The 22,371-nt window shown below is 42.8% G+C and overlaps 1 protein-coding gene across 1 annotated transcript in view; it reads right to left on the bottom strand.

Annotated features, from left to right (window-relative positions):
• Nucleotides 1–13,135: 13,135 nt before the first annotated feature.
• Nucleotides 13,136–22,371, bottom strand: part of BFSP2 (beaded filament structural protein 2) — a 74,951-nt gene continuing 65,715 nt past the window's right edge. The window contains exons 5-7 of the mRNA XM_061167995.1: nucleotides 17,984–18,115; nucleotides 15,587–15,807; nucleotides 13,136–13,419 (exon numbers count right to left, since the gene is read on the bottom strand). Coding sequence (XP_061023978.1) covers nucleotides 13,416–13,419; nucleotides 15,587–15,807; nucleotides 17,984–18,115 — 357 coding nt within the window. The 3' untranslated portion in view covers nucleotides 13,136–13,415. The remainder of the gene's footprint in view (nucleotides 13,420–15,586; nucleotides 15,808–17,983; nucleotides 18,116–22,371) is intronic.

The raw sequence follows: 22,371 nt of genomic DNA, 5'->3' as shown, positions 1-22,371 counted from the left end.
ATTTTAAAGTAATACACAATACTGTAACCAAATGAGTTAAAAACTTATGTCTATACAAAACTTGCACACGCAAGTCTAGAGCAGCTTCATTCATAAGAGCCCTAAATTGAAAGCAACCAAGATTCTTTCAATGGATGAGTGGATACACAAATTGGTTTTTCATATTTCATTCACACAGTGGAATAGTATTCAGTATTCAGTAATAAAAAGAAATGATTGATCAAGCCACGAAAAGACATGCAGAAACTTTAAATTTATAGTGATAAGAGAAAGAAAGCAATCTGAAAAGGCTACATGCTGTATGATTCCAACTATATAACATTCTGGAAAAAGCAAAAACAGTAATAAGATCAGTAGTTGGCAGGGGTTTCTGGGGGGGGGGTGGGAAAGAATGAATGGGTAGAGCACAGAGGGTCTTTAGGCGGTGACACTATTCTCTACAGTACTGTTAAGGTAGATACATGTCATACATTTGTCAAAACTCAAAGAATGTACAACACAAGGAAGAAGTCATAATGTAAATTATGGCCTTCAATTAATAATGATGCATTAATAAGAAGGGCAATGCCAAAGAATGTTTAAACTACTGCACAATTGTACTCATCTCACATACTTGCAAAGTAATGCCTCCTGAGAAATCTGTATGCAGGTCAAGAAGCAACAGTTAGAACTGGACATGGAACAACAGAGTTGTCCCAAATCAGGAAAGGAGTGTGTCAAGGCTGTATATTGTCACCCTGCTTATTTAACTTGTATGCAGAGTACATCACACAAAATGCTGGGCTGGATGAAGCACAAGCTGGAATCAAGATTGCTGGGAGAAATATCAGTAACCTCATATATGCAAATGACACCACACTTATGGCAGAAAGTGAAGAGGAACTGAATAGCCTCTTGATGAAAGTGAAAGAGGAGAGTGAAAAAGCTGGCTTAAAGCTCAACATTCAAAAACTAAAATTATGGCATCTGGTCCCATCAATTCATGGCAAATAGATGGGAAAACAGTGGAAACAGTGGCAGACTTTAGTTTTTGGGACTCCAAAATCACTCCAGATGGTGGCTGCAGCCATGAAATTAAACGATGCTTGCTCCTTGGAAGAAAAGCTATGACCAACCTAGACAGCATATTAAAAAGCAGAGACATTAGTCTTCCAACAAAGGTCCACCTAGTCAAAATATGGTTTTTGCAGTAGTCATGTATGGATGTGAGATTTGGACTATAAAGAAAGCTCAGTGCTAAAGAAATTATGCTTTTGAACTGTGGTGTTGGAGAAGACTCTTGAGAGGCCCTTGGACAGCAAGGAGATCCAACCAGTCCATCCTGGAGGAAATCAGTCCTGAATATTCATTGAAAGGACTGATGCTTGAAGCTGAAACTCCAATACTTTGACCACCTGATACAAAGAACTGACTTATTATTATTTTTTTTTTGCTCAAATGGAATTTTCTTTTTTTTTTTTTTTTATTAGTTGGAGGCTAATTACTTCACAACATTTCAGTGGGTTTTGTCATAATTGATATGAATCAGCCATAGATTTACACGTATTCCCCATCCCAATCCCCCCTCCCACCTCCCTCTCCACCCGATTCCTCTGGGTCTTCCCAGTGCACCAGGCCCGAGCACTTGTCTCATGCATCCCACCTGGGCTGGTGATCTGTTTCACCATAGATAATATACATGCTGCAAAGAACTGACTTATTTGAAAAGACCCTGATGTTGGGAAAGATTGAAGGCAGGAGGAGAAGAGGACAACAGAGGATGAGATGGTTGGATGGCATTACCGACTTGATGGACATGAATGTGAGCAATCTTTGTGAGTTGGTGATGGACAGGGTGGCCTGGCATGCTGCAGTCCATGGGGTCGCCAAGAGTCGGACACGACTGAGTGACTGACCTGAATATTGGTTCACCAGTTGTAACAAATATACCACACTAATGCAAGTTGTTAATAATAGAGAGGGGCTTTCCTGATATCTCAGTTGGTAAGGAATTTGCCTGCAATGCAGGAGACCCCGGTTTGATTCCTGGGTCAGAAAGATCTGATGGAGAAGAGATAGGATACATACTCCAGCATTCTTGGGCTTCCCTTGTGGCTCAGCCTGTAAAGAGTCTGCGCAATGTGGGAGACCTGTGTTTGACCCAACCAGAGGTTAATTAAACCAGTATTAATGCATCATTATTAACTGAAGTCCATAACTTACATTATGACTTGCTCTTTGTGTTGTAAATTCTTTGGGTTGACAAATGTATAATGACATGTATCCACCATAATAGTACCATAGATAATACTGTCACCACCCTAAAGACCCGCTATGCTCTACCCATTCATCCTTTCCGTCTCCTTGAACCCCTGGAAACCACTGATCTTTTTAATGTCTCTCTAGAGAGAACTCTGTGTAGGAGAGACAGTATACAGGAGCTCTCTGTACAATCTGCTCAGTTTTTCTGTAAACCTAAAACCACTGTAAAAAATAAAGTCTACTAATTAGAAATTTTTACAAAATTTTATAAATTTTAAATAAAAAATATAAAATGTAAAGCTTTTGTCTCAGTGTTGCCAGTCAAAAACTTTCAAGTTATTAACATATTAGATAAGTATACAATTAATAGATAAGTGTATAAGAAATTAAAACTTTAAAACAATAATTTCTTGTAAGTTCATAGCATTTATACTTCTGAAGCTAATAAAGCTTAAAGCTGTATTAATAATTTTGGGATGGTTTATTGATCTAAAATGTTAATATTGTGGAATCTGAGTGAAGGATATGTGGGAATTCTTTGAAATTTATTCTTTTGACTCCTGTATGTCTGCAATTATGTCAAAATAAAAAGTAAAAAAAAAAAATCCTCAAAGGTCAAACCTTGCAGCCTTATGTGTTATTGAGTTTAGTTCACAGCCAAATACTGTTTGTGTGCTGCTTCTGAAAATCTAGCTTGGCCCTTCTTTCCTTGTGGTGGCGGGTGTGTAAAGTACAACATGTATCTCAGTTTAGAAGGTCTGTACCAACAGCTCTAGACCACTGGACCCTTAGAGGCTCCACCCATGTTCTCAGGGATTATCTCCCCCATCTGGCTTACAGAGGGACCTACGTGCTGGCTCCTTGGGCCCACCAAGTCCAATTAGCATGATGAAAACCTGTAATGGATGATCTTGGTATTCTTCGGTCCTTCTAGAATACATTATGACCATGTACAGGGGAGAAGACATGGCTTGAGGGAAGACAGGAAAGGCATTTCATTGTTCCTGCCAGAGGGACAGGGTAGGATGGGGAGAAAAGCATCTGCTGGGTTAGTAGTGGCACTCCGGGTGCCAGGGCTGTGTGGCTTTGCTCCAGGGGGAAATACCACCCCTGCTGTCATGCTATGATTCACCTCAGCATCTGCTTCCTCTCTGATCCTTCTCCATGACCCACCTGACCGTGTGCTGACCACACACAGGTGAGTTAGTTGTGGATAAGGTGGGAACCACTACCCTGCATCTTCAAGTCTTTGGTGGTAGCATTAAGCTCTCATGGGGAAAGAGAAAAGCATTATAAGAAGGATGGCACACTGAAGGGGCTTGATGAATGGTAGCCATCATCATAATTGTTGTCGTGTTGTCATTGTTATTGTTTAAGGCAAAGCAGGGTCAACATTTGGATTACCGCTTTCCTTTATAAGTACCATATTTCACTGGTCCTAAGGAGCACATTGCTTTATACACTAAAGTCCCTGAAATCAAGATTTGATAACAGTTGATGATGTGTTACTGCTATTCAGTTGGAATAAAACTGAGTGCATTCACAGAGGCTTTCTGTTTGCTTCTGCCAGTCCCTTGTGGGCAGAGTTAGGTGTACTCAAAATCAATGAAACTAAAACTTCAAGGTCCCTCTCTTGTGTGGTTCTTCCAAGGCCCTGCAAGGGGCCTGAGTCACAGTTTCACATGATCATCTGGTTTTGTAAAATTTGTAAGAATAAGATATTTCATATACATTTTCTTAAAGATGGCCCAAATTGCATAAACTTCAGGCTCTGGCTGAAGCTTCTCTTGTGTCATTCTGCTTGTCTTTTTCTTGCTATTTCTTTTTCGTATATTTCTCATTTACCCCTAAGCCATGGCCTTTAGTGTCTCTTTATCTGGGGGTCTTGTAGCAGACTTCCATTGGCAGTGGCTTTATTTCTTAGTGTTATGTTCAATAACGATGTATTTTATAATCAGTGATGCCTTAAGTTCCATGAACAGTATGTAATAGGACACTCAGGCTGGGCCAGCTGAGATCCAGGGGGCCAGCCTGTGAAGTTGGACAGCACTGTTTCCTAGAGGTTCCTTTTGTGGTCTGGGGAGATTAGCTTCCCCTCCCTCAACTACAATGGACAGTTCAGGAGTTTCTTAAAACTCAAGAAATATGTGGGGACATTGAAACAAATGCCTGGTCACATATCCTGGTTTGTGTGGAGCTGAGGAAAGGATATGAATTCAGCCCAGATGTGGGGTTCAAATCTGTCTGAGGAACTGAAATGGTTGGAGGTGAGTCTGGATGTAACTAGACTGAGGGAGAGGCTATGGGACCTCTATGAGGGAGTGAGAACTCGCAGAATGGCTCAGCTGAGCAAGTAGGGGCTAGATATGAGCCTCTTTTGATTTATTACCCCTTCCAGGGCCTGTGCAGTAAGGAGGAGAGGGATGTGGCATAAAACGAAAGACCTGTGTCACAGGAGGCCAAGCACTCTGCTGGGGGAACTCCTTCCAAAAGAGCTAGCTATGGGAAGCAGTGTAGTGGAGAAGAAGGATTACCTGGAGGAAGCCGGTGAAACTGTTGGGATGGCAGTCACTCAATTTATACTCACTTAGGATGCAGCAGCAGCACCAGGATACTCAGGGATACCTCCCTGCCAGGCACTTCAGACATATTTGGGGAAATTAAGCAGGACTTCTTACAAATAAGCTTGCAAATATGACCTTAGTTGTTTTCAGAAGGTAGTTAAGCCCATGGTACATCCCATACACCTCTACTCAACTTTAATCTGCACTGTCCAATAAGGTAGACACTAGTCATGTGTGTCTACTGAGCTTTTGAAATATGGATAGTGTGGCTGTGGAACTGAATTTGAAATGTTATTTAATTTTAATTTAAAAATGGAAGGTATATAGAATATTTGTCCTGTAAAACTTACAAGAAAATTGAAACATGTTTCATTTTGAAATTTATAGATTTAGAATTGATTTTCAATTTGTGCAATACCTCCTTAAATGTGATATTAATAATTAAACATAAGAGTCAGTGGATTTACTTAACTTGACTAGGTGTGATTTTGAAGTTGACATGCTTTTGCTTCAAAGTTACATAAATTCTTCTGAAAAAGGTGAATATAAATGGTCAGTATAGTTGTAAACATCGAAGGAAAACAATTTTTTGGTCCTCAATTCAGTTATTGGAAAACTTCTAAGTATGTTTGGAATAACTTGGGTTTGTGAGTCTACTTGCCAACTATAAATTTTATGAGAGCTAAATACAGATCAAATACTTCAGATAAAAGCTTAGTATCCAAATCAAGATGGAAAAGAAGGGCAAAATATAAGCCAGATTAGAAAATTTAGTACCAAGAAAAGAATGGAAAATTTCTAATGAATAATTATAAAACATAACATCAATTGTGTGCTGAAATGATAGGATTTTGGATACAGCAAGATTAAATAAGTCATTAAGATTAGTTTCATTGGTCCCCCACTCCCTTTTAAAAATGTGGCTATTAAAAAATTTAAAATGACATATGTGGCTTGCATTAATTTCTTTTTTTAAAAGAGAGCTTTATTTTTTAAAAGAAGTTATTTCTTTATTTTTGGTTGTGCTGGGTGTTCACTGTTGCAGAGGGCTTTCTCTAGTTGTGGTGTGCACGCTTCTCATTGAGGTGGCCTCTCTTGTTGCAGAGCACAGGCTTTAGGCACATGGGCTCAGTAGTTGTGGCACATGGGTTTAGTTGCCCTGTGGCATGTGGCATCTTCCCAGACCAGGGATCAAACCCATGTCCCCTACATTGGCAGGCAGATTCCTATCCGTTATACCACCAGGGAAGCCCTGCATTCCATTTCTGTTGGACAGTGCTGATCTAGATTATCTGAAAGCAGGTCCACATTTTGTCCTTATCCATATCCTCAGTGACATGTAACAGGGCTACATAAATGGTCATTGAGGAAGATGATTTAATCTTGGAGCAAGTTTTCTACAGCTGAGCATGATGGGTGCTCAGGTAAACTGCTAAGACTGAATTCATAAAATAATGTGTAAAGCCACTCTTTCACTTTCCCAGGAGAGCTTATACTCTCCATGTTTCTCGAACATCTTTTCTCTTGGTCACCACTAGCTAAATGATGAAGTGTTGAATCTACTACTGGTCTATTGATTCCTGCCCCACCACTGCCCCTTGATTTCTTCCCAAAGCACTTATAGCATCACTGATTATTATGAAGGGAGTTAGCAGTAACTTGTCTTAAAGCTTAACATTCAGAAAACTAAGATCATGGCATCTGGTCCCATCACTTCATGGGAAATAGATGGGGAGACAGTGGAAACAGTGTCAGACTCTATTTTTTCAGGCTCCAAAATCACTGCAGATGGTGACTGCAGCCATGAAATTAAAAGACGCTTACTCCTTGGAAGGAAAGTGATGACCAACCTAGATAGCATATTAAAAAGCAGAGACATTACTTTGCCAACAAAGGTCCGTCTGGTCAAGGCTATGGTTTTTCCAGTGGTCAGGTATGGATGTGAGAGTTGGACTGTGAAGAAAGCTGAGCACCGAAAAATTGATGCTTTTGAACTATGGTGTTGGAGAAGACTCTTGAGAGTCCCTTGGACTGCAAGGAGATCCAACCAGTCCATCCTAAAGGAGATCAGTCCTGGGTGTTCATTGGAAGGACTGATGCTGAAGCTGAAGCTCCAGTACTCTGGCCACCTGATTTGAAGAGCTGACTCATTGGAAAAAGCCCTGATGCTGTGAGGGATTGGGGGCAGGAGGATAAGGGGACGACAGAGGATAAGATGGTTGGATGGCATCACCAACTCGATGGACATGGGTTTGAGTAAATTCTGGGAGTTAGTGATGGACAGGGAGTCCTGGCGTGCTGTGATTCATGGGGTCACAAAGAGTTGGACATGACTGAGTGACTGAACTGAACTGAACTGAACTGCCTCTAGTCTGGTTTGCCAAGTAGGCTTTTGAGTTTGAAACTGTGAACCTCATTCATATGCATTTCCTGTCCAGGCCCTCAGTAAGAAATTCAGCTGCAGAAAACAAAACAGAACAACAAATACCTGTGATTTGTCTAAAGAAGTTAGGTAGTTTATTGCTTATCCACTTTATGAAGCCTCTTCCCCTAAAATTCAACATGGCTTAAAAAAAAATATTTATTTGGTTGCACTGGGTCTTTGTTACTGTGAACGGCTGGTGAGTGGGGGCTATTTGCTAGTTACTGGGTACTGGCTTCTTATTGCAGTGGCTTCTCTTGTGGAATATGGACTCAGTAATTGTGGTGCACAGGCTTAGTTGCCCCGTGGCATGTGGAATCTTCCTGGAGCAAGGATTGAACTCTGGTCCCCTGCACTGAGGTGAATTCTTAACTACTAGACCACCAGGAAAGTTCTCAACATGGCTTTTGTGTCCAATCTTGTACTGCACTGAAAGCCTGACTCTCTGTGATGTGAATTACCTTTCCCTTTCAAGAGGAGCTGGAGAAAATGGAATATTTTTTCTTATGCTTGACAGGGACAAGTGGGTTTTCTGTTGACTCTGCAACACAGCACATCTATGGTGTGATCTACTCCGGTTCCTGCTCAACCTATTGTTCAAAATAACCAGTCTATATGATCTAATTAAGCCAGTCGCTTCAGCAGATAAAATAGTTTGCTTTATTTCATCACTCAACAAGCAGATTAATTTCTTGAACATGACTGGAACTGCTGTGCTGCTGTGTCAGGAGACTGAGTTTTCAATCAAGACTGGGCAAGGACATGGCCTAGATCACCTTTTCCCCTTTTCCTGTGTTCCAATATCCAAGCTAGAAATGCTGGACAAACCTTCATTATATCATTTAAGGTCAGATACTATGTGGGGAATATGAAGTATGGAGTGTTTTTGTCTGATATGATTAGGGCTGCCAGATAATTTTTTGGTAGAAGTATGTCTCATGAAATATGTGGGACATATCATACTTCTATTAAAAATTATTCATTATTTGTATGAAATTCAGATTTACCTATATTTTTATTCACTAAGTCCAGCAACTCTAGATAAGATGCTACAATGACCCCAAAGAGCCACCACTTTCTTTTACCATTTCTCAAACAAAAAGATGATGTGTTTAAGAAAGGATACCTTTAGCGCAATAGTATCAGAAACAAATAGTTAGGAATGAGTTTAACCGGGGAGGGGAAGATCTCTACACTGAAAACTGTTAAGGCATTGATGAAAGAAATCAAACAAGACACAAATAAATGGAAAGGTATTCTGTATTCATGGATTAGAAGAATTAATATTGTTAAAATGTCTATTCTACTCAAAGACATCTAGAAATTTAATGCAGTTTCTATCAAGAGTCCAATGGCATTTTTAACAGAAGTAGAAAAAACAGTTCTAAAATTTACATGGAACCACAAAAGACCATGAATTGCAAAAACAATCCTGAGAAAGAAGAACAAAGAGAGAAGCACAACACTTCCTGATTTCAAGCCATACTATAATATTACAGTAATTAAACTGTATAATATTGGCATAAACTAGTTATACAGATCAATGGAACAGAACTGAGAGCCCAGAAGTAAATTCAGGCATATATGGTCAACTAATATTTGTCAAGGGAGCCAAGAATATTCAATGAAGAAAACAATCTCCTCAATAACTGAGAAAATTGGATATCACATAAAGAATGAAACTTGACCCCTTATCTTATACTACTCACAAAAATTAACTCAAAATGAATTAAAGACCTAAATGTAAGATGAGAACTCATGCCACTCCTTGAAGAAAACATAGGGAAAAAGCTCTGTGACATGGGTCTTGACAAACGAGTTTTTGGATGTGACACCTAAAGCACAAGCAACAAAATGAAAAGTAAACAAGTGAGACGACATCAAACTAAAAAGCTTCTGCCCAGCAAAAACAAACAAACAAAAACTAACAAAAGACAACCCATGGATTGGGAAAACATATTTGCAAATTATACATCTACTGAGGGGTTAATATCCAAATTATAATGAAGAAAACTGACCTTTTCCAGTCCTGGGGTCACTGCTGAGTTTTCCAAATTTGCTGGCATATTGAGTGCAGCACTTTCACAGCATCATCTTTTAGGATTTGAAATAGCTCAACTGGAATTCCATCACCTCCACTAGCTTTGTTCAGAGTGATGCTTCCTAAGGCCCACTTGACTTTGCGTTCCAGGATGCCTGGCTCTAGGCAGGTGATCATACCATCATGATTATCTGAGTCATGAAGATTTTTTTCTAGCCACAGAACAGGAAAAGTTCAGTTTTCATTCCAGTCCCAAAAAAGGCAATGCCAAAGAATGTTTAAACTACCACACAATTGCACTCATCTCACACACTAGCAAAGTAATGCTCAAAATTCTCCAAGTCAGGCTTCAACAGTATGTGAACCGGGAACTTCTAGATGTTCAAGCAGGATTTAGAAAAGGCAGAGGAACTAGAGATCAAATTGCCACCATCCATTGGATCATTGAAAAAGCAAGAGAGTTCCAGAAAATCATCCACTTCTGCTTTATTGATTATGCCAAAGTCTTTGTGTGGATCACAACAAACTGTGGAAAATTCTTAAAGAGATGGGAATACCAGAGCACCTGATCTGCCTCCTGAGAAATCTGTATTCAGTTCAGGAAGCAACAGTTAGAACCAGACATGGAACAACAGACTGGTTCCAAGTCAGGAAAGGAGTACATCAAGGCTGTATATTGTCACCCTGCTTATTTAACTTATATGCAGAGTACATCATGTGAAATGCTGGATTGGACAAAGCACAAGCTGGAATCAAGATTGCCAGGAGAAATAGCAATAATTTCACATATGCAGATGATACCACCCTTATAGCAGAAAGTGAAGAAGAACTAAAGAGCTTCTTGATGAAAGTGAAAGAAGAGAGTGAAAAAATTGGCTTAAAGCTCAACATTCAGAAAACTAAAATCATGGCATCTGGTCCCATCACTTCATGGCAAATAGATGGGGAGACAGTGGAAATGGTGACAGACTTTATTTTTGGGGGCTCCAAAATCACTGCAGATGGTGACTGCAGCCAAAAAATTAAAAGACGCTTGCTCCTTGGAAGAAAAATTATGACCAACCTAGACAGCATATTAAAAAGCAGAGACATTGCTTTGCCGACAAAGGTCGGTCTAGTCAAAGCTATGGTTTTTCCAGTAGTCATGTATCGATGTGAGAGTTGGACTATAAAGAAAGCTGAGTGCTGAAGAATTGATGAACTGTGGTGTTGGAGGAGACTCTTGAGAGTCCCTTTGACTGCAAGGAGATCTAACCAGTCCATCCTAAAGGAAATCAGTCCTGTGTATTCATTGGAAGGACAGATGCTGAAGCTGAAACTCCAATACTTTGGCCACCTGATACGATGAACTGACTCTTTTGAAAAGACCCTGATGCTGGGAAAGATTGAAGGCAGGAGGAGAAGGGGGCAACACAGATGAGATGGTTGGATGACATCACCGACTGGATGGACATGAGTTTGAGTAAATTCCCGGAGTTGGTGATGGACAGGGAGGCCTGGCGTGCTACAGTCCATGGGGTCACCAAAAGACTGAGTGACTGAACTGAACTGAACTGATATAAGATAATGGATGTTAACTTATTGTGGTAATCATTCACAATATGTCAAGTCATTATGCTGTATACTTTAAACTTACATGGTGTTGCACATCAGTTTTAATAAATCTGGGAAAAATATTTGTGTGCTATATGGAGATAATCAGAGACCAGCATGGTGTTTGGTGGTTCCTGCTGAATCATCTTACTGAAACCAACAGAGGTCAGATCTGAGTGTCTGTGTTCACATTTTCTATGATAAACTGAACTATGTTAAAGGAGTCACGCAAATTGTAATGTGCTGCTCTGCCTTCTTTGCTCTGTTTCCCCTTTTATGTGCCCATATGAACTCCTCAATGAGATTGCAAACCCAACAGGGCAGAAACTGTGTCCTCTTTTTACTGGGATCCCCAAAGTCCAACAAAATGTCTGGGTACCAGCAGATGCTTGGAAGTGTGATACATGACAATGAAAGGGAGACTTACCTTGGTCTGAAATCCAATGGATATTCTAACAGTCTCAGTGGGAGTTTTGTGACCCAGGCACCAGGCCAGAGGTCAGTGGAGTAACCTGGTCTGGAAATAGAGTCCATCTGCGCTTTCGGAGGAATCTGTCGAAAGCCCTTCTCTGGTTTGCCCGAGAACAAGTGCTCCATCCTTGAGGCCAACACAAGCAACAGCCTCCCTGCCACCTGTCAGTGAACTGCTGCCAGAGTGTAATTGTACCGGATGCTGTGAGAGGAAGCCTGAATTAAATGAGGCTTCAGCAGGGCCAGCAGTGCCTTTTCTTACCTGTTAATGAAGCCTCATTAGAAACAGCAAGAAACCGTGCTGAGAACTCGAAGCACCAGTCTGCTGGGCTCTCCTTGCCAAAGGATGATTAACTTAATGATTTACGGCAGCTGCCCTTTGAGATTACAGAGCCGAGGAGACTGAGTGTGTGCGGCCGGCACAGTGTGCTGTCTGGTGGAAGCTCGGGAGGGTGTACAACCTCTCCTAGCTTCCAGGTTCTGGGAAATGCACAGCCATTCAGATCCAGAAGTACCTCATTCTGATGGCCGGCCTTCTGAGGCTCTCCAGCTGTGTTTAAGTTAGGGATTTAGATTGTGGCTGGGGAACAAAAATTCACCGTAATAAGTAAGAAAGAAAAGAAGCAGATCCCAGTGAATGGGCATTCTATAAAGTTGGCTGCACACTCTTCTTGGGAGGCCCTGGTACCCAGGGCTTCAGTCTTGGGCACCCCTGGGTGTGCAGGAGATCAGTGCTTTCTGAAATGCAGCTGTAGGTGGTGTCTCGACTGTTTCCATGCTTCAGACTACAAAGGGAATCATGCAAAGGTGCCACGCAAACTGTAAATAGCTGTCCTGCCCACCTGACTTACTAATGCAATTCCTTTGATCCTGGAAGCCAAAAGGGAAGCCAGTTGGAGCGATTTCAACCAGGCGATCCCCATGTGTTGCCTCACTTCTCTTTCTAACTTTCTTAAAGGTAAATAAGATTCCACTTGTTTATGTTGACCTTGGCTATTTGGAAGCCCAGGAACTGAAGGAGGGGGTCTTTGAATGTGCCCATATTGGACACACTGCCCTGTCTGGATTAGCTGCTTATGTGAGGACAGAGACTCAGCTTGGATAGTTTTTTAATTTTGGTCTGTAATTCTGTGTGACAGGTGTGCTGACAGGAGCTTGGGGGAGGAATTAAGAAATTAAGTCTGGGCTGTGTGTGTGTGTGTGTGGTTTTGGAGGCACTGAGAGCCTGTGCTAGGACACAGGTGGTGGTTTCAGTTTTAATCAGAAGGCAGGGGAGTCTCGAATGGGTAGGCGGCAGATTCATGAACTATATTTGGCTGGCCTGGGCCCTGAGAGGGCTGGGGAAGGACCCTGGAAGAATGTTCTGAGGCTGCAATTGTAGGCAACCACAGTCACAACCTAATTCATCTCCCACAGATTTAAACTGAAGTTCCCTTTAAACTGATTGAGAGAGATACTCTGCCAAGAGCAGTGAAATGTGGGTGTCTGCGCATACCTACTCATGCAGAGCACGCTAAAGACACCTGAGTGCTCTGTGATCATGCTACATGCTAGACCCCCTCTAGCAAGAACATTGTTTTTCCCTCCAGTGGTGGCATTCTGGTTTGCTGAGCACAACTCTCACCCCAGAAGCACATTTATGTTGATAAACCCAAGAGCAGCTGACCCTTGCATAATGAGGAAGATGGCATCATGCTCCAGCACCCTTCCAGAAGCCTTTAAGAATGGCCCCATGAGGTAAGGCCAGGTAGGTAAATTGATATCCATCTCTATCTGATAGTGGGTTGAACAAGGTGGGCAGACTGGAAGCCACACACAAAGCATTTATTTGAGAGGGGCAAGGGAGGTTGCTCGAGCTATAGACTACTTGAATTAAGGCAACAGGACCCTCTCCATTTCCAGGAAGCTTTTCAGCTCAAGCTGAACCAACCAGGAAATCCAGCTTGGGGTGGGGAGTGGGAAGGGTGAGGGGAGATGGGGGTTGGGGGCGTAAGGGGGTGGGGGTGCGAATTCCTCAGGGAACTTCGTTGGTCACTTGGTGAGGAAGGCAGCATTTTCTTCATGAAAAGAGGATATTTCTCCATTAGCTGAAACAAACAAAACCCCCAAAACACATTTGAGTGAGAAAAGCCATAGATGATGAAAATTAGTAAATAAATCACAATAGGTTTACAGGAAAGGTAAATGTTTCACAGAAAGAATTTGGGCTTTGGAACAAGACAGTTTGGGTTTCAACTCCTACTTCCATGGTTATTAGCTGTGTGACCTTGGGTAAATGACTTAAGCTCTCTTTGATTTAGTTTCCTGTCTGTAAAATGGGGATAATGATGTGGTTCTGGCAGTTTTGAGTTGAAATGAAGATAGCTTAGAGCTTGAGACTGTGCTGGCACATAGCAGGCACTCACTGAATGGAGTTTTTGAAGTAAATTTAACCTATCTTGTTACTTTTGTATTTCAGTTATTCATACGCACCTGAAAAAATTAGCATTGTTACAAACATCTAGCTTTTATAATCAACAGAAATCAATCTAATAAAAAGACAATTGGAAACAGGAGCTGGATGACATGTTTTTCCTTTGAAAGGAGTGAGTGTTAGGTTGCTTCCTGGCCCTCTTACCTTCTAAGAAGGGGATGTACAGAGCACAGTGAGAGCCAGGACACCTGGGATCCAGTCCAGCTCTGCCTGCCCGGGTGACCATGGGAAAATCTTTTTCTGCTCTGGACTTCTTCTCTCTGGAATCATGAGCCATTGTACTACATAATCAACAAATTGTCTCTTAGCCCTGCTATTCTATTTCTCATTCAATGTGTGCCATAGAATGGACCTTGCAGGGCATGAAGATATAGAATTATGATGAAAGAAAGGCTTGAATTTCCTTAAAGAATTGGCAAGGAAGCTGAGCCCCAAGCCTCATGCCTATGCTTCAGGGTGTCCTTACCCATTAAAAAAGTACTGCTATATGCATATATATGTGCTTGGTGTATATGTATATATACCACATATATATGTGTGTGTGTGTTATATATATATATGTACCACACACACATAAATGTATATATACCATATACACACATATATGTACATTGACGTACACATGTCATTCCCAGCCTCTCACCTCTGTCCACTATGGAGGTTGGAAAAGCTAAATAGTTGCTTTCCCAGCTTCCCTTGCAGGTAGGTCTAATCATGTGAGCAGACTCTGGTTAACGAGATAAAAGAGAAAGTCGATTGGAGGCCTTCTCAAAACATTTTCCCTTCACTGAAAGGAGTGAGTCATGCAGGAAAATCCTTTCTTCTGTCCCCTCTTCCCTCCTTCTTCTTGCCATGCATGAAGTTATGCTGTCTGGAGCTGTGGTAGGCATTTGGCAACCATGGGTGACAAAATTGAAGACAGGAATGGTAAATCAGAGGGATGAAATGAGCTGGGGACCTGACTGACATCACGAGCGGCCTAGCCTACCTCATTTCTGAAACTTTCAGGTGAACACGGTTTATGCCCTTGCTGCTCAACTTGTGGTCCGTGGACCAGCAGCACAGGCACCACCGGAGAGTTCTGTCAGAAATGCAGAGTCTCAGGTCCTGTCTCAGACTTACAGAAGCAGAATTTGCATTTTTAAAAAGATGCCCTGGCTTGACATGTTTCAGGAGTGCTGGTTTATAGCTTCATTAATTAGGACTTGCTACATGCAGCAGAAAGCACTGCTAACAGCTACCACATAGTATGAGGTGTGTGTGAACCATATAGGTGTGTCTATAGGTGTCTGTCTATATGTCTGTATACATGAATATATGCTGACATCCACACATATATGTATACACACATAAGTATACACTATATATTCATCTATATATTGTGTTGTTTAGTTGCTAAGTCGTGTCTGACTCTTTGCAAACCCATGGACTGTAGCCCCAGTCTCCTCTGTCCATGGGATTTTTCCAGGCAAAAATTCTGGAGTTGCTTGCCATTTCCTTCTCCAGGGGATCTTCTCCATCCAGGGATCCAATGCTTGTCTCCTTCTTGGCAAGTGGATTCTTTACCACTGAGCCACCAGGGGAGACAAATACTTGTGTATCTACGTACATATGAATGGAAAAGTCCTGGGAGGACAGTCAGGCTGTGGGAGCTGAGGGGGTGTGTTGGGCGGTGATTTCTCCTTTTTTTACGTTAATTACTTTTATAGTATTTGAGAAAATGTTGAATCGAAACCCACGAGTACCTACCCCTCTCCTAGCAAAGCGGAGCAGAGACGCACCTGCTCTCCTCGCGGTCCAGCAGCGCGTGGTAGGAGGCCACATCCCGCTGCAGCTGGCATTTGTGGGCCAGCAGGTGCTCCCGGGCCTGCAGCTGCTGCTCGGCCTCCGCGCGCATCTCCCTGAGCTCCGCCTCCAGCCTGCTGACCACCGCCCCCAGGTTCTGCAGCTCGATGTCGTGCCAGTGCTTGGCGTCGTGCAAGGTGTTCTCCAGGCCTCGTTTCTACAAGAGAGGGAACGCGGGCCAAGCTCGAGGCCGACGGGCGGGCCCTGGGAAGAGGGAGGTGGGCAGAGCAGTGGGAGGGGCTGGCTTCGGCCTGGTCTGTCCGTTTCTGCCAGGACGATTACCTTGACCGACTGAGGTGGGTCAGTGGGGAAGTACTGAATCCTCCTGGGGAGGCCAGAGTCTTGTTTAGTCTAATTCACTGATCCTTCCTCTGGGGGTGGAGGTGGAGAGGGAGATGAGGAAGAAAAAGAGAGGAGGGAGGCCAGGAGGGAGGGCCTATGAGACAGAATGATGAGAGAAAATGAGGGGGAGATGAGTGAGAGAAGGAGAGAGATAAAAGGAAACAGAAATACACACACACACAGACACACAGGAGGCAGCCTGCAGGTGTTTCTTCAAAGAAATTTTGCAGTCTTCTCCCTGAACCGCCTCCAAGCCTTTTTGCTCCTGACTGCTCACCCTCCGGGCCCCTTCCTTCCTCTGTGAACCCCCACTCACTGTCCTGCTGGGATGCTGTCTCCCCCTGCACGCTTCCCACATTCCCCAGTCAGAAACAACGTCGCTGGTCTCTATACCCTCAGCATGTCTGTCCTTAGCGTTTCGGTAGCTCACTGTGCTAGCTCCTCTTCCCCAGCTGCCCCTCCGCCCCACCCTTAGCCCACCTCTCTCTGAGCTGAGCCGCACCAGTTGGTCTCTACCAGACTCACGACTTGGTCATCTCTGGGACTGACTCCTGTGTTGATGTGTCCAGCACAGACTTCTCCCCACCTATGCAGACTTGCTACTGAGGTTCTTTCTAGAAATATACACAGGTTGTGGGCACCTCAAATCAAGGTGTTCAAAATGAAGCCATTGGCTTCCTTCCAAACCTGCTGGCCCCTCTGCTCCTGTTGAGCTGGTGAACTCAACAGGAGCTAGAAACCAGGGAAAGAGATGCCCCTGATCCTGCTTCCCTCCCAGACTCAATTATCAGAGTCCTGCCTCTTGTATATTCTGAAACATTTTCCCATTTGTGCCCCCTCTGCTCCAGCCACCAATACCCTGGAAGGATGCTTATCACCTCTCATCTGGAGGAAGCTCGTGGCCTCCCAGCTCACTTCCCCTGACTGTAGTTCCTCCTCCTCTGCACTGCAGCCCCACCCCCGCCCCTACCCTGTCGCTAATAGCAGTCACCACGTGCTGTCTAAAGCCCAAATCTCCTTGTATCCCCCTCCTCCTCACCTGGCTGACTCCTATTCACCCCATGTCCAAGATCAGGGGTCACCTTTCTTAGGAAACCTCTTGTGCCTGCCACCAACAGGCTGGATTAGGGGGTCCTTTCTCTGGGTATCACAGCTTGCCAAGCACACACACGCCCTGGAAGTGGGCAGAGCTTCTTAGGGGCATGTCTCCTCTAGCAGATGCTGAGCTCCTTGAGAGCAGGAACCTGGTCTCTATAACCCCAGAGACAAGACAGGACCTGATACAGAGCAGGGGTGTGTGTGTGTGTGTGTTGCCTAGATAACAGCACTTGTATTATGGTTACACTTACTGCCCTATCTCCCCACTAGACTGAAACTTTCTTCTCATCTTCCCATATACCAAGCCCTGCAAACTGTAGGGCTTTACTGACCAGTAAACACCTTTAAAAAGTGGTATGCATCTCTTTAACAGTTTTTAGTAGTTCTAACTATGTAGTTCTATAATTTAGAATCTGGCTTTTTATATGACACATAAGAAACAAATATCTTTCTAAATTGGACTGAGTCTTGTTGAAACAAGTTTCTATACTCTCTTTTGACCATTGTGACTGAAATGGAAGATTCTTGGTCAAGATGTCATCTTGAATCATGACTACTGTTAAGCAGAGGCCACCATGTTATCTTATTTAAACCTTCCTAACTTTACAGGATATGAGAAGGTTGACTCAGATTCCCATCCTAGGAATGTCTACAGGTAGCAAAATGTGGTTAGTAGAAATAAATGTAGATCAGTGTCTGATCTGGTTATTATTTGCTGGTAAGATCTGGGGTGCTAACTCTACCTACTACGCTTAGCATTCCGTATCAGATGATTCTTTGCAGGCCTCAAAACTCTCACGTGCTGTGAGACGGGAAACCCATATGACTACAGTTAGACAGTCGAGAGTTAAACTTGACACAGGAAAGGCCAGGACTGTTCCTGGCCTACTCACCAGAGCTCGTAAGGACTCCGTCTCAGCCTGCAGGCTCTGGATTTGGCAGGAAGTGTTGTGCAACTCCACCCTGAGGGCTGCAGCCAGCTTCTCTTCCTGGGTCTGGGCCCTGCGAGCCAGTTCCGCCTGTTGCTGTGGAGAGTCAGGAGTGAGCAGAGCAGCCACGGCCTGAACTCGTCGTTCCCTCTCACCCTCTTGGAAACAGCCATTTGATTTAAAAATCACTTTTTTTTTTAATAGGTACCCACATGAACTTGCATTGCAACACTTAATTAATTTGAACATATAATGCATGCAAATAGAACAAAATACAAAAAGATCTTCTAAAGGATATATAGTAGAAAGTCACCTTTTCTTCCTTGCCCTAATTACTTCATTCTATTTCTAGTTTCTTATATCTCCTACCAGAGCTATTTCATTCATTTATAAACAGATGCATATGAGCATCCCTCCTTGCTTTGGTACTTAATACATTTTTAGAAACTATTCTATAGCAGTACATGTAGATCAATCACATTCTTTTTAAGGGTTGCATGATATTACCTTGCTTGGAAGTACTGTGACTATTTGGAAGTTTCCCACTGATTGACACTTACCTTGTTTCCAGTCTTGGCCTGTTATGAACAATGATGCAATCCCTCATTTTCCATACATGGGGGGATCTCTGAGGGGTAAATTGCTGTAGTGAAACTGCTGAGTTAAAAACATAGGCATTTCAGACTTCTCTGGTGGCTCAGTGATTAACAATCCGCCTGCCAACGCAGGGGACACAGGTTCAGTTCCTGGTCCGGGAAGATTCCACGTGTTGGGGAGCAACCAAGCCTATGCACCGTAGCTACTGGAGCCCTTGTGCTCTAGGGCCTGTGAATCACAACTACTGATCCACATGCTGCAGCTACTGAAGTCTGTGTGCCTAGAGCCCATGCTTGGCAACAAGAGATGCCACTGCAAATATAAGATGGTGCACCACAACGAAGAGAAGCCTCAACTTGCCACAACTAGAGAAAGCCTGTGTGCAGCAATGAAGACCCAGTGCAACTCCCCAAAATTAATTAATTGATAACAAAAAACCCAGTGCTAAGGGGTCATCAGGAAGTATTAAAAAAAAAAGTAGGCATTGTAACCATGATAAACTTTGGAAATTTCAACTCCCTCCAGCGTTGCAATTGCCCCACACCTTCCTCCAACAAAGGGTGAACCAACTCGACCTGATAGCTGCTGTTTTCCTGTAAAAATCCGTCTGACCACCACTGTGAATATAGGGGGAAGATCTGTGTTTCTCCCCAGAGCAAGATGGACATATTCTGATTCCTCCCACATTCAAGAGAGCGGGCCTGTGTTACTCCTCTTTGCTGGAGAAAAGGGAAAACACCAGAGTTCTTCCTCGTGTTTCTTCAGCGCAATCCGATGAAAGGTCTCCAAGTCAATGATGTAGGAGAAAATAAACTGCTTTCTCTCTTAGGTTACTGGCTTTCTGAGTTTCCCATCTTTACTACATATGAATACTTATTTATAGAATTATGCCCAAATAGTCCAACCTAATTGAGTGGCTAAAAAATCCCAAATCAAAAGGCTCACATCTCAGTAGCAGTTCTGCCAATTCTTGCTATTTGAGGTCTATTAAGAGCTCAACAAAAATGTCCATTAAATGCCAGGGAGCAGCTGAAGGACAGCAGAATCTGTGGGCCCAGCTCTGACTGGTTGGCCCATGGCTATGTGTCTCTGGCCCATTATTCAGCCTCTCTGAGTTCCAGTCTTAGATGATGTTGAGTGGGGAATGATAATCATATGATGACTACCTCCTGGGGTCACTGTGAGACTCCCATCAGTTATGCATGTGGAGGTTTTTAGAACCTTAAAAGTGTGCAAATATTGGCTCTGTGTATTTTCTATATGTAACAAGGAATAGTAGCTAACAAATGAGTTTGCAAAAGTCACTATAGTTGAATATTCCTAATGATAACTAATGGGCTTCCCAGGTGGCTCAGTGGGAAAGAATCTACCTGCCAATGCAGGAGACACAAGAGATGCGGGTTCGATCCCTAGATCGGGAAGCTTCTCTGGAGGAGGAAATGGCAATTCAGTTCAGTATACTTGCCCGGAAAATTCCATGTACAGAGGAGCCTTGTGGGCTACAGTCCATGGGGTCACAAAGAGTCAGACATGACTGAGCTATACAGTAGTTTGAAATCAGCCATGGTGAGAGTACTTACACCATGGAAACTGGCAAACACTACAAATCAGGGATTGAATTATTGTTTTGTTGATTGTGCAGACTTAAGAAAGGGATGCAGAAAGTGTTAATAATGCAGATTAAACTTAAAAGTGGGTCATGTCTATAGCTATTGCATTGATAATGTCACAAAAATTAGAGGGGCTATTCTTCCAGTATTTGAAAATTACTATGTGATTCACAAAGAAGTCAGTCATAGCACTGATTAATGAACTCATTAAAGTCAATGGAAATATCAACCAAAATTCATAGCAGAGTTGTCCTCATTCATATGATGTGAGTGACTTTTTGTTTAATTTGATATTAATAATCAAGCACTTTTCTGATGTTGTGACACTACAGTTGACGACAGAATTATTAAAATGGCTGGCAGATTTTGTAAGAAATAGCAAGTCACACTGAAGCTATAGTTTCTAATGGAAAAACAAGGTATTTTATCTTAAAATTTGTTATTTTTAAAATAACATAAAGAAAATATCAACAAAAACTTTTATGTTACCTCTAAGTAGTAATATGAGTTTGACTGGCACATAACTATATGTGTTTACATTTCCCTGCAGAGAGTAGTTGGGAAATGTCACCAGCACAGCATGAGTTAGAGTTGGGCATGAGGGGAAGTCCAGTCCCATGGAGACACATTTCAGTTCCTTGGTGGGCAGGTCTGGGGTAAAGCTGCTGGCCAAGGAATGAACTGTCCCTCTCCTCCACTCAGATAATGTAGTCTGTGGTTCAGTGGTACACACTGGTCTCTGGAGAGATTAATCCCCATGTCTCAGTTTTACTAGCAAAATGCTGTACCCAAGTGTTTCCCAAGTATTCTTAGACAACTAGCATGGTTTGTCACATATATGAATACTTATTTAAATTGTTTTTGAGTCAATTCACTTTTTCTTTGTAAATAAGTGTCTTAAAAATGTGATCTGCAGTTAAGTTCTCAAATATTAATGTGTGGCTGCATCATTTGGGACACCTTGTGAAAATGCAGATTCTGGGTCAGGAGATCCTGAGTGGGGCCCAGGAATGTGCATTTAAAACTTCCACGTGACGCCTGGTCCATGGAAGCAAAGTTCTAGGTTGTTACGGAAACTGATAAAACTGTATTACTTGCCAAAGATAAAAGATAACTGAAAAATCAATAAAATGAAAACAAGCCACTGTATTGTATTTTAACAAATGCTGCTTGCCAAGCTGCTGAATTTCAAAGCTGGCTTTCTCTTTGTTGAAAGGTGGAATTAATACATATAAGAGAAGTGTTAGTGACATCCCAGCACTAAATGGAAACTTTCTTGCACCATTTTTTAAATTAAGGTGGAAAGAAAAATAAACTAATTTGATCCCTATGGGTTTAAATATTGTTTTATATCACATCTCCAACATTCTCAAAAGGAGAAGGGGGTGACAGAGGATGAGATGGTTGGATGGCATCACTGACTCAAAGGACATGAGTTTGAGCAAACTCTAGGAAATAGTGAAGGACAGGGAAGCCTGCTGTGCTGCACTCCACAGGGGTCACAAAGAGCTGGACACGACTTGGTGACTGAACAATAATGACGACCTTCTTAAACCAGCTTGCCACAAATGATACTTGCCCTTCATATACTGCTACTGCTAAGTCACTTCAGTCATGTCCAACTCTGTGCGACCCCATCCCTGGGATTCTCATACCCAGGCAAGAACACTGGAATGGGTTGCCATTTCCTTCAATGCATACAAGTGAAAAGTGAAAGTGAAGTCACTCAGCCATATCCGACTCTTAGCGACCCCATGGACTGCAGCCTACCAGGCTCCTCCGTCCATGGGATTTTCCAGGCAAGAGTACTGGAGTGGGGTGCCATTGCCTTCTCCGGCCCTTCATATGGGGACAGTCAATTGTTTTAACTCACCTAAAAGTATAACATGTTCTTCTCCAATGGCTTTTAGATTTATGTTGACCCAACACCTCCAGATTTCTCCTCACACACCAAACAGCAGGTGTGTGTTTCTAGCCGCTGAGCATGGGAAGGGGGGACCTTGATCTGTGGTTCAGGGCCATTGCTGGGATGTGTGCTGAGATTCAAATATGTTGGTCCCTAGGCTTGCAAACCAGCTTGAAACCTTGGCTCCATTGTGCAGGAGCTGGGCTACTCAGGTGTGCACTCCAGCAATGTTTCTGGGG

This window comes from Dama dama, chromosome 19 (assembly GCF_033118175.1).
Source record: "Dama dama isolate Ldn47 chromosome 19, ASM3311817v1, whole genome shotgun sequence".
Taxonomy (NCBI): Eukaryota; Metazoa; Chordata; class Mammalia; order Artiodactyla; family Cervidae; genus Dama; species Dama dama.
Note: the sequence above shows the minus strand (reverse complement) of the source record. Positions and strands in the feature narration are given on the sequence as shown.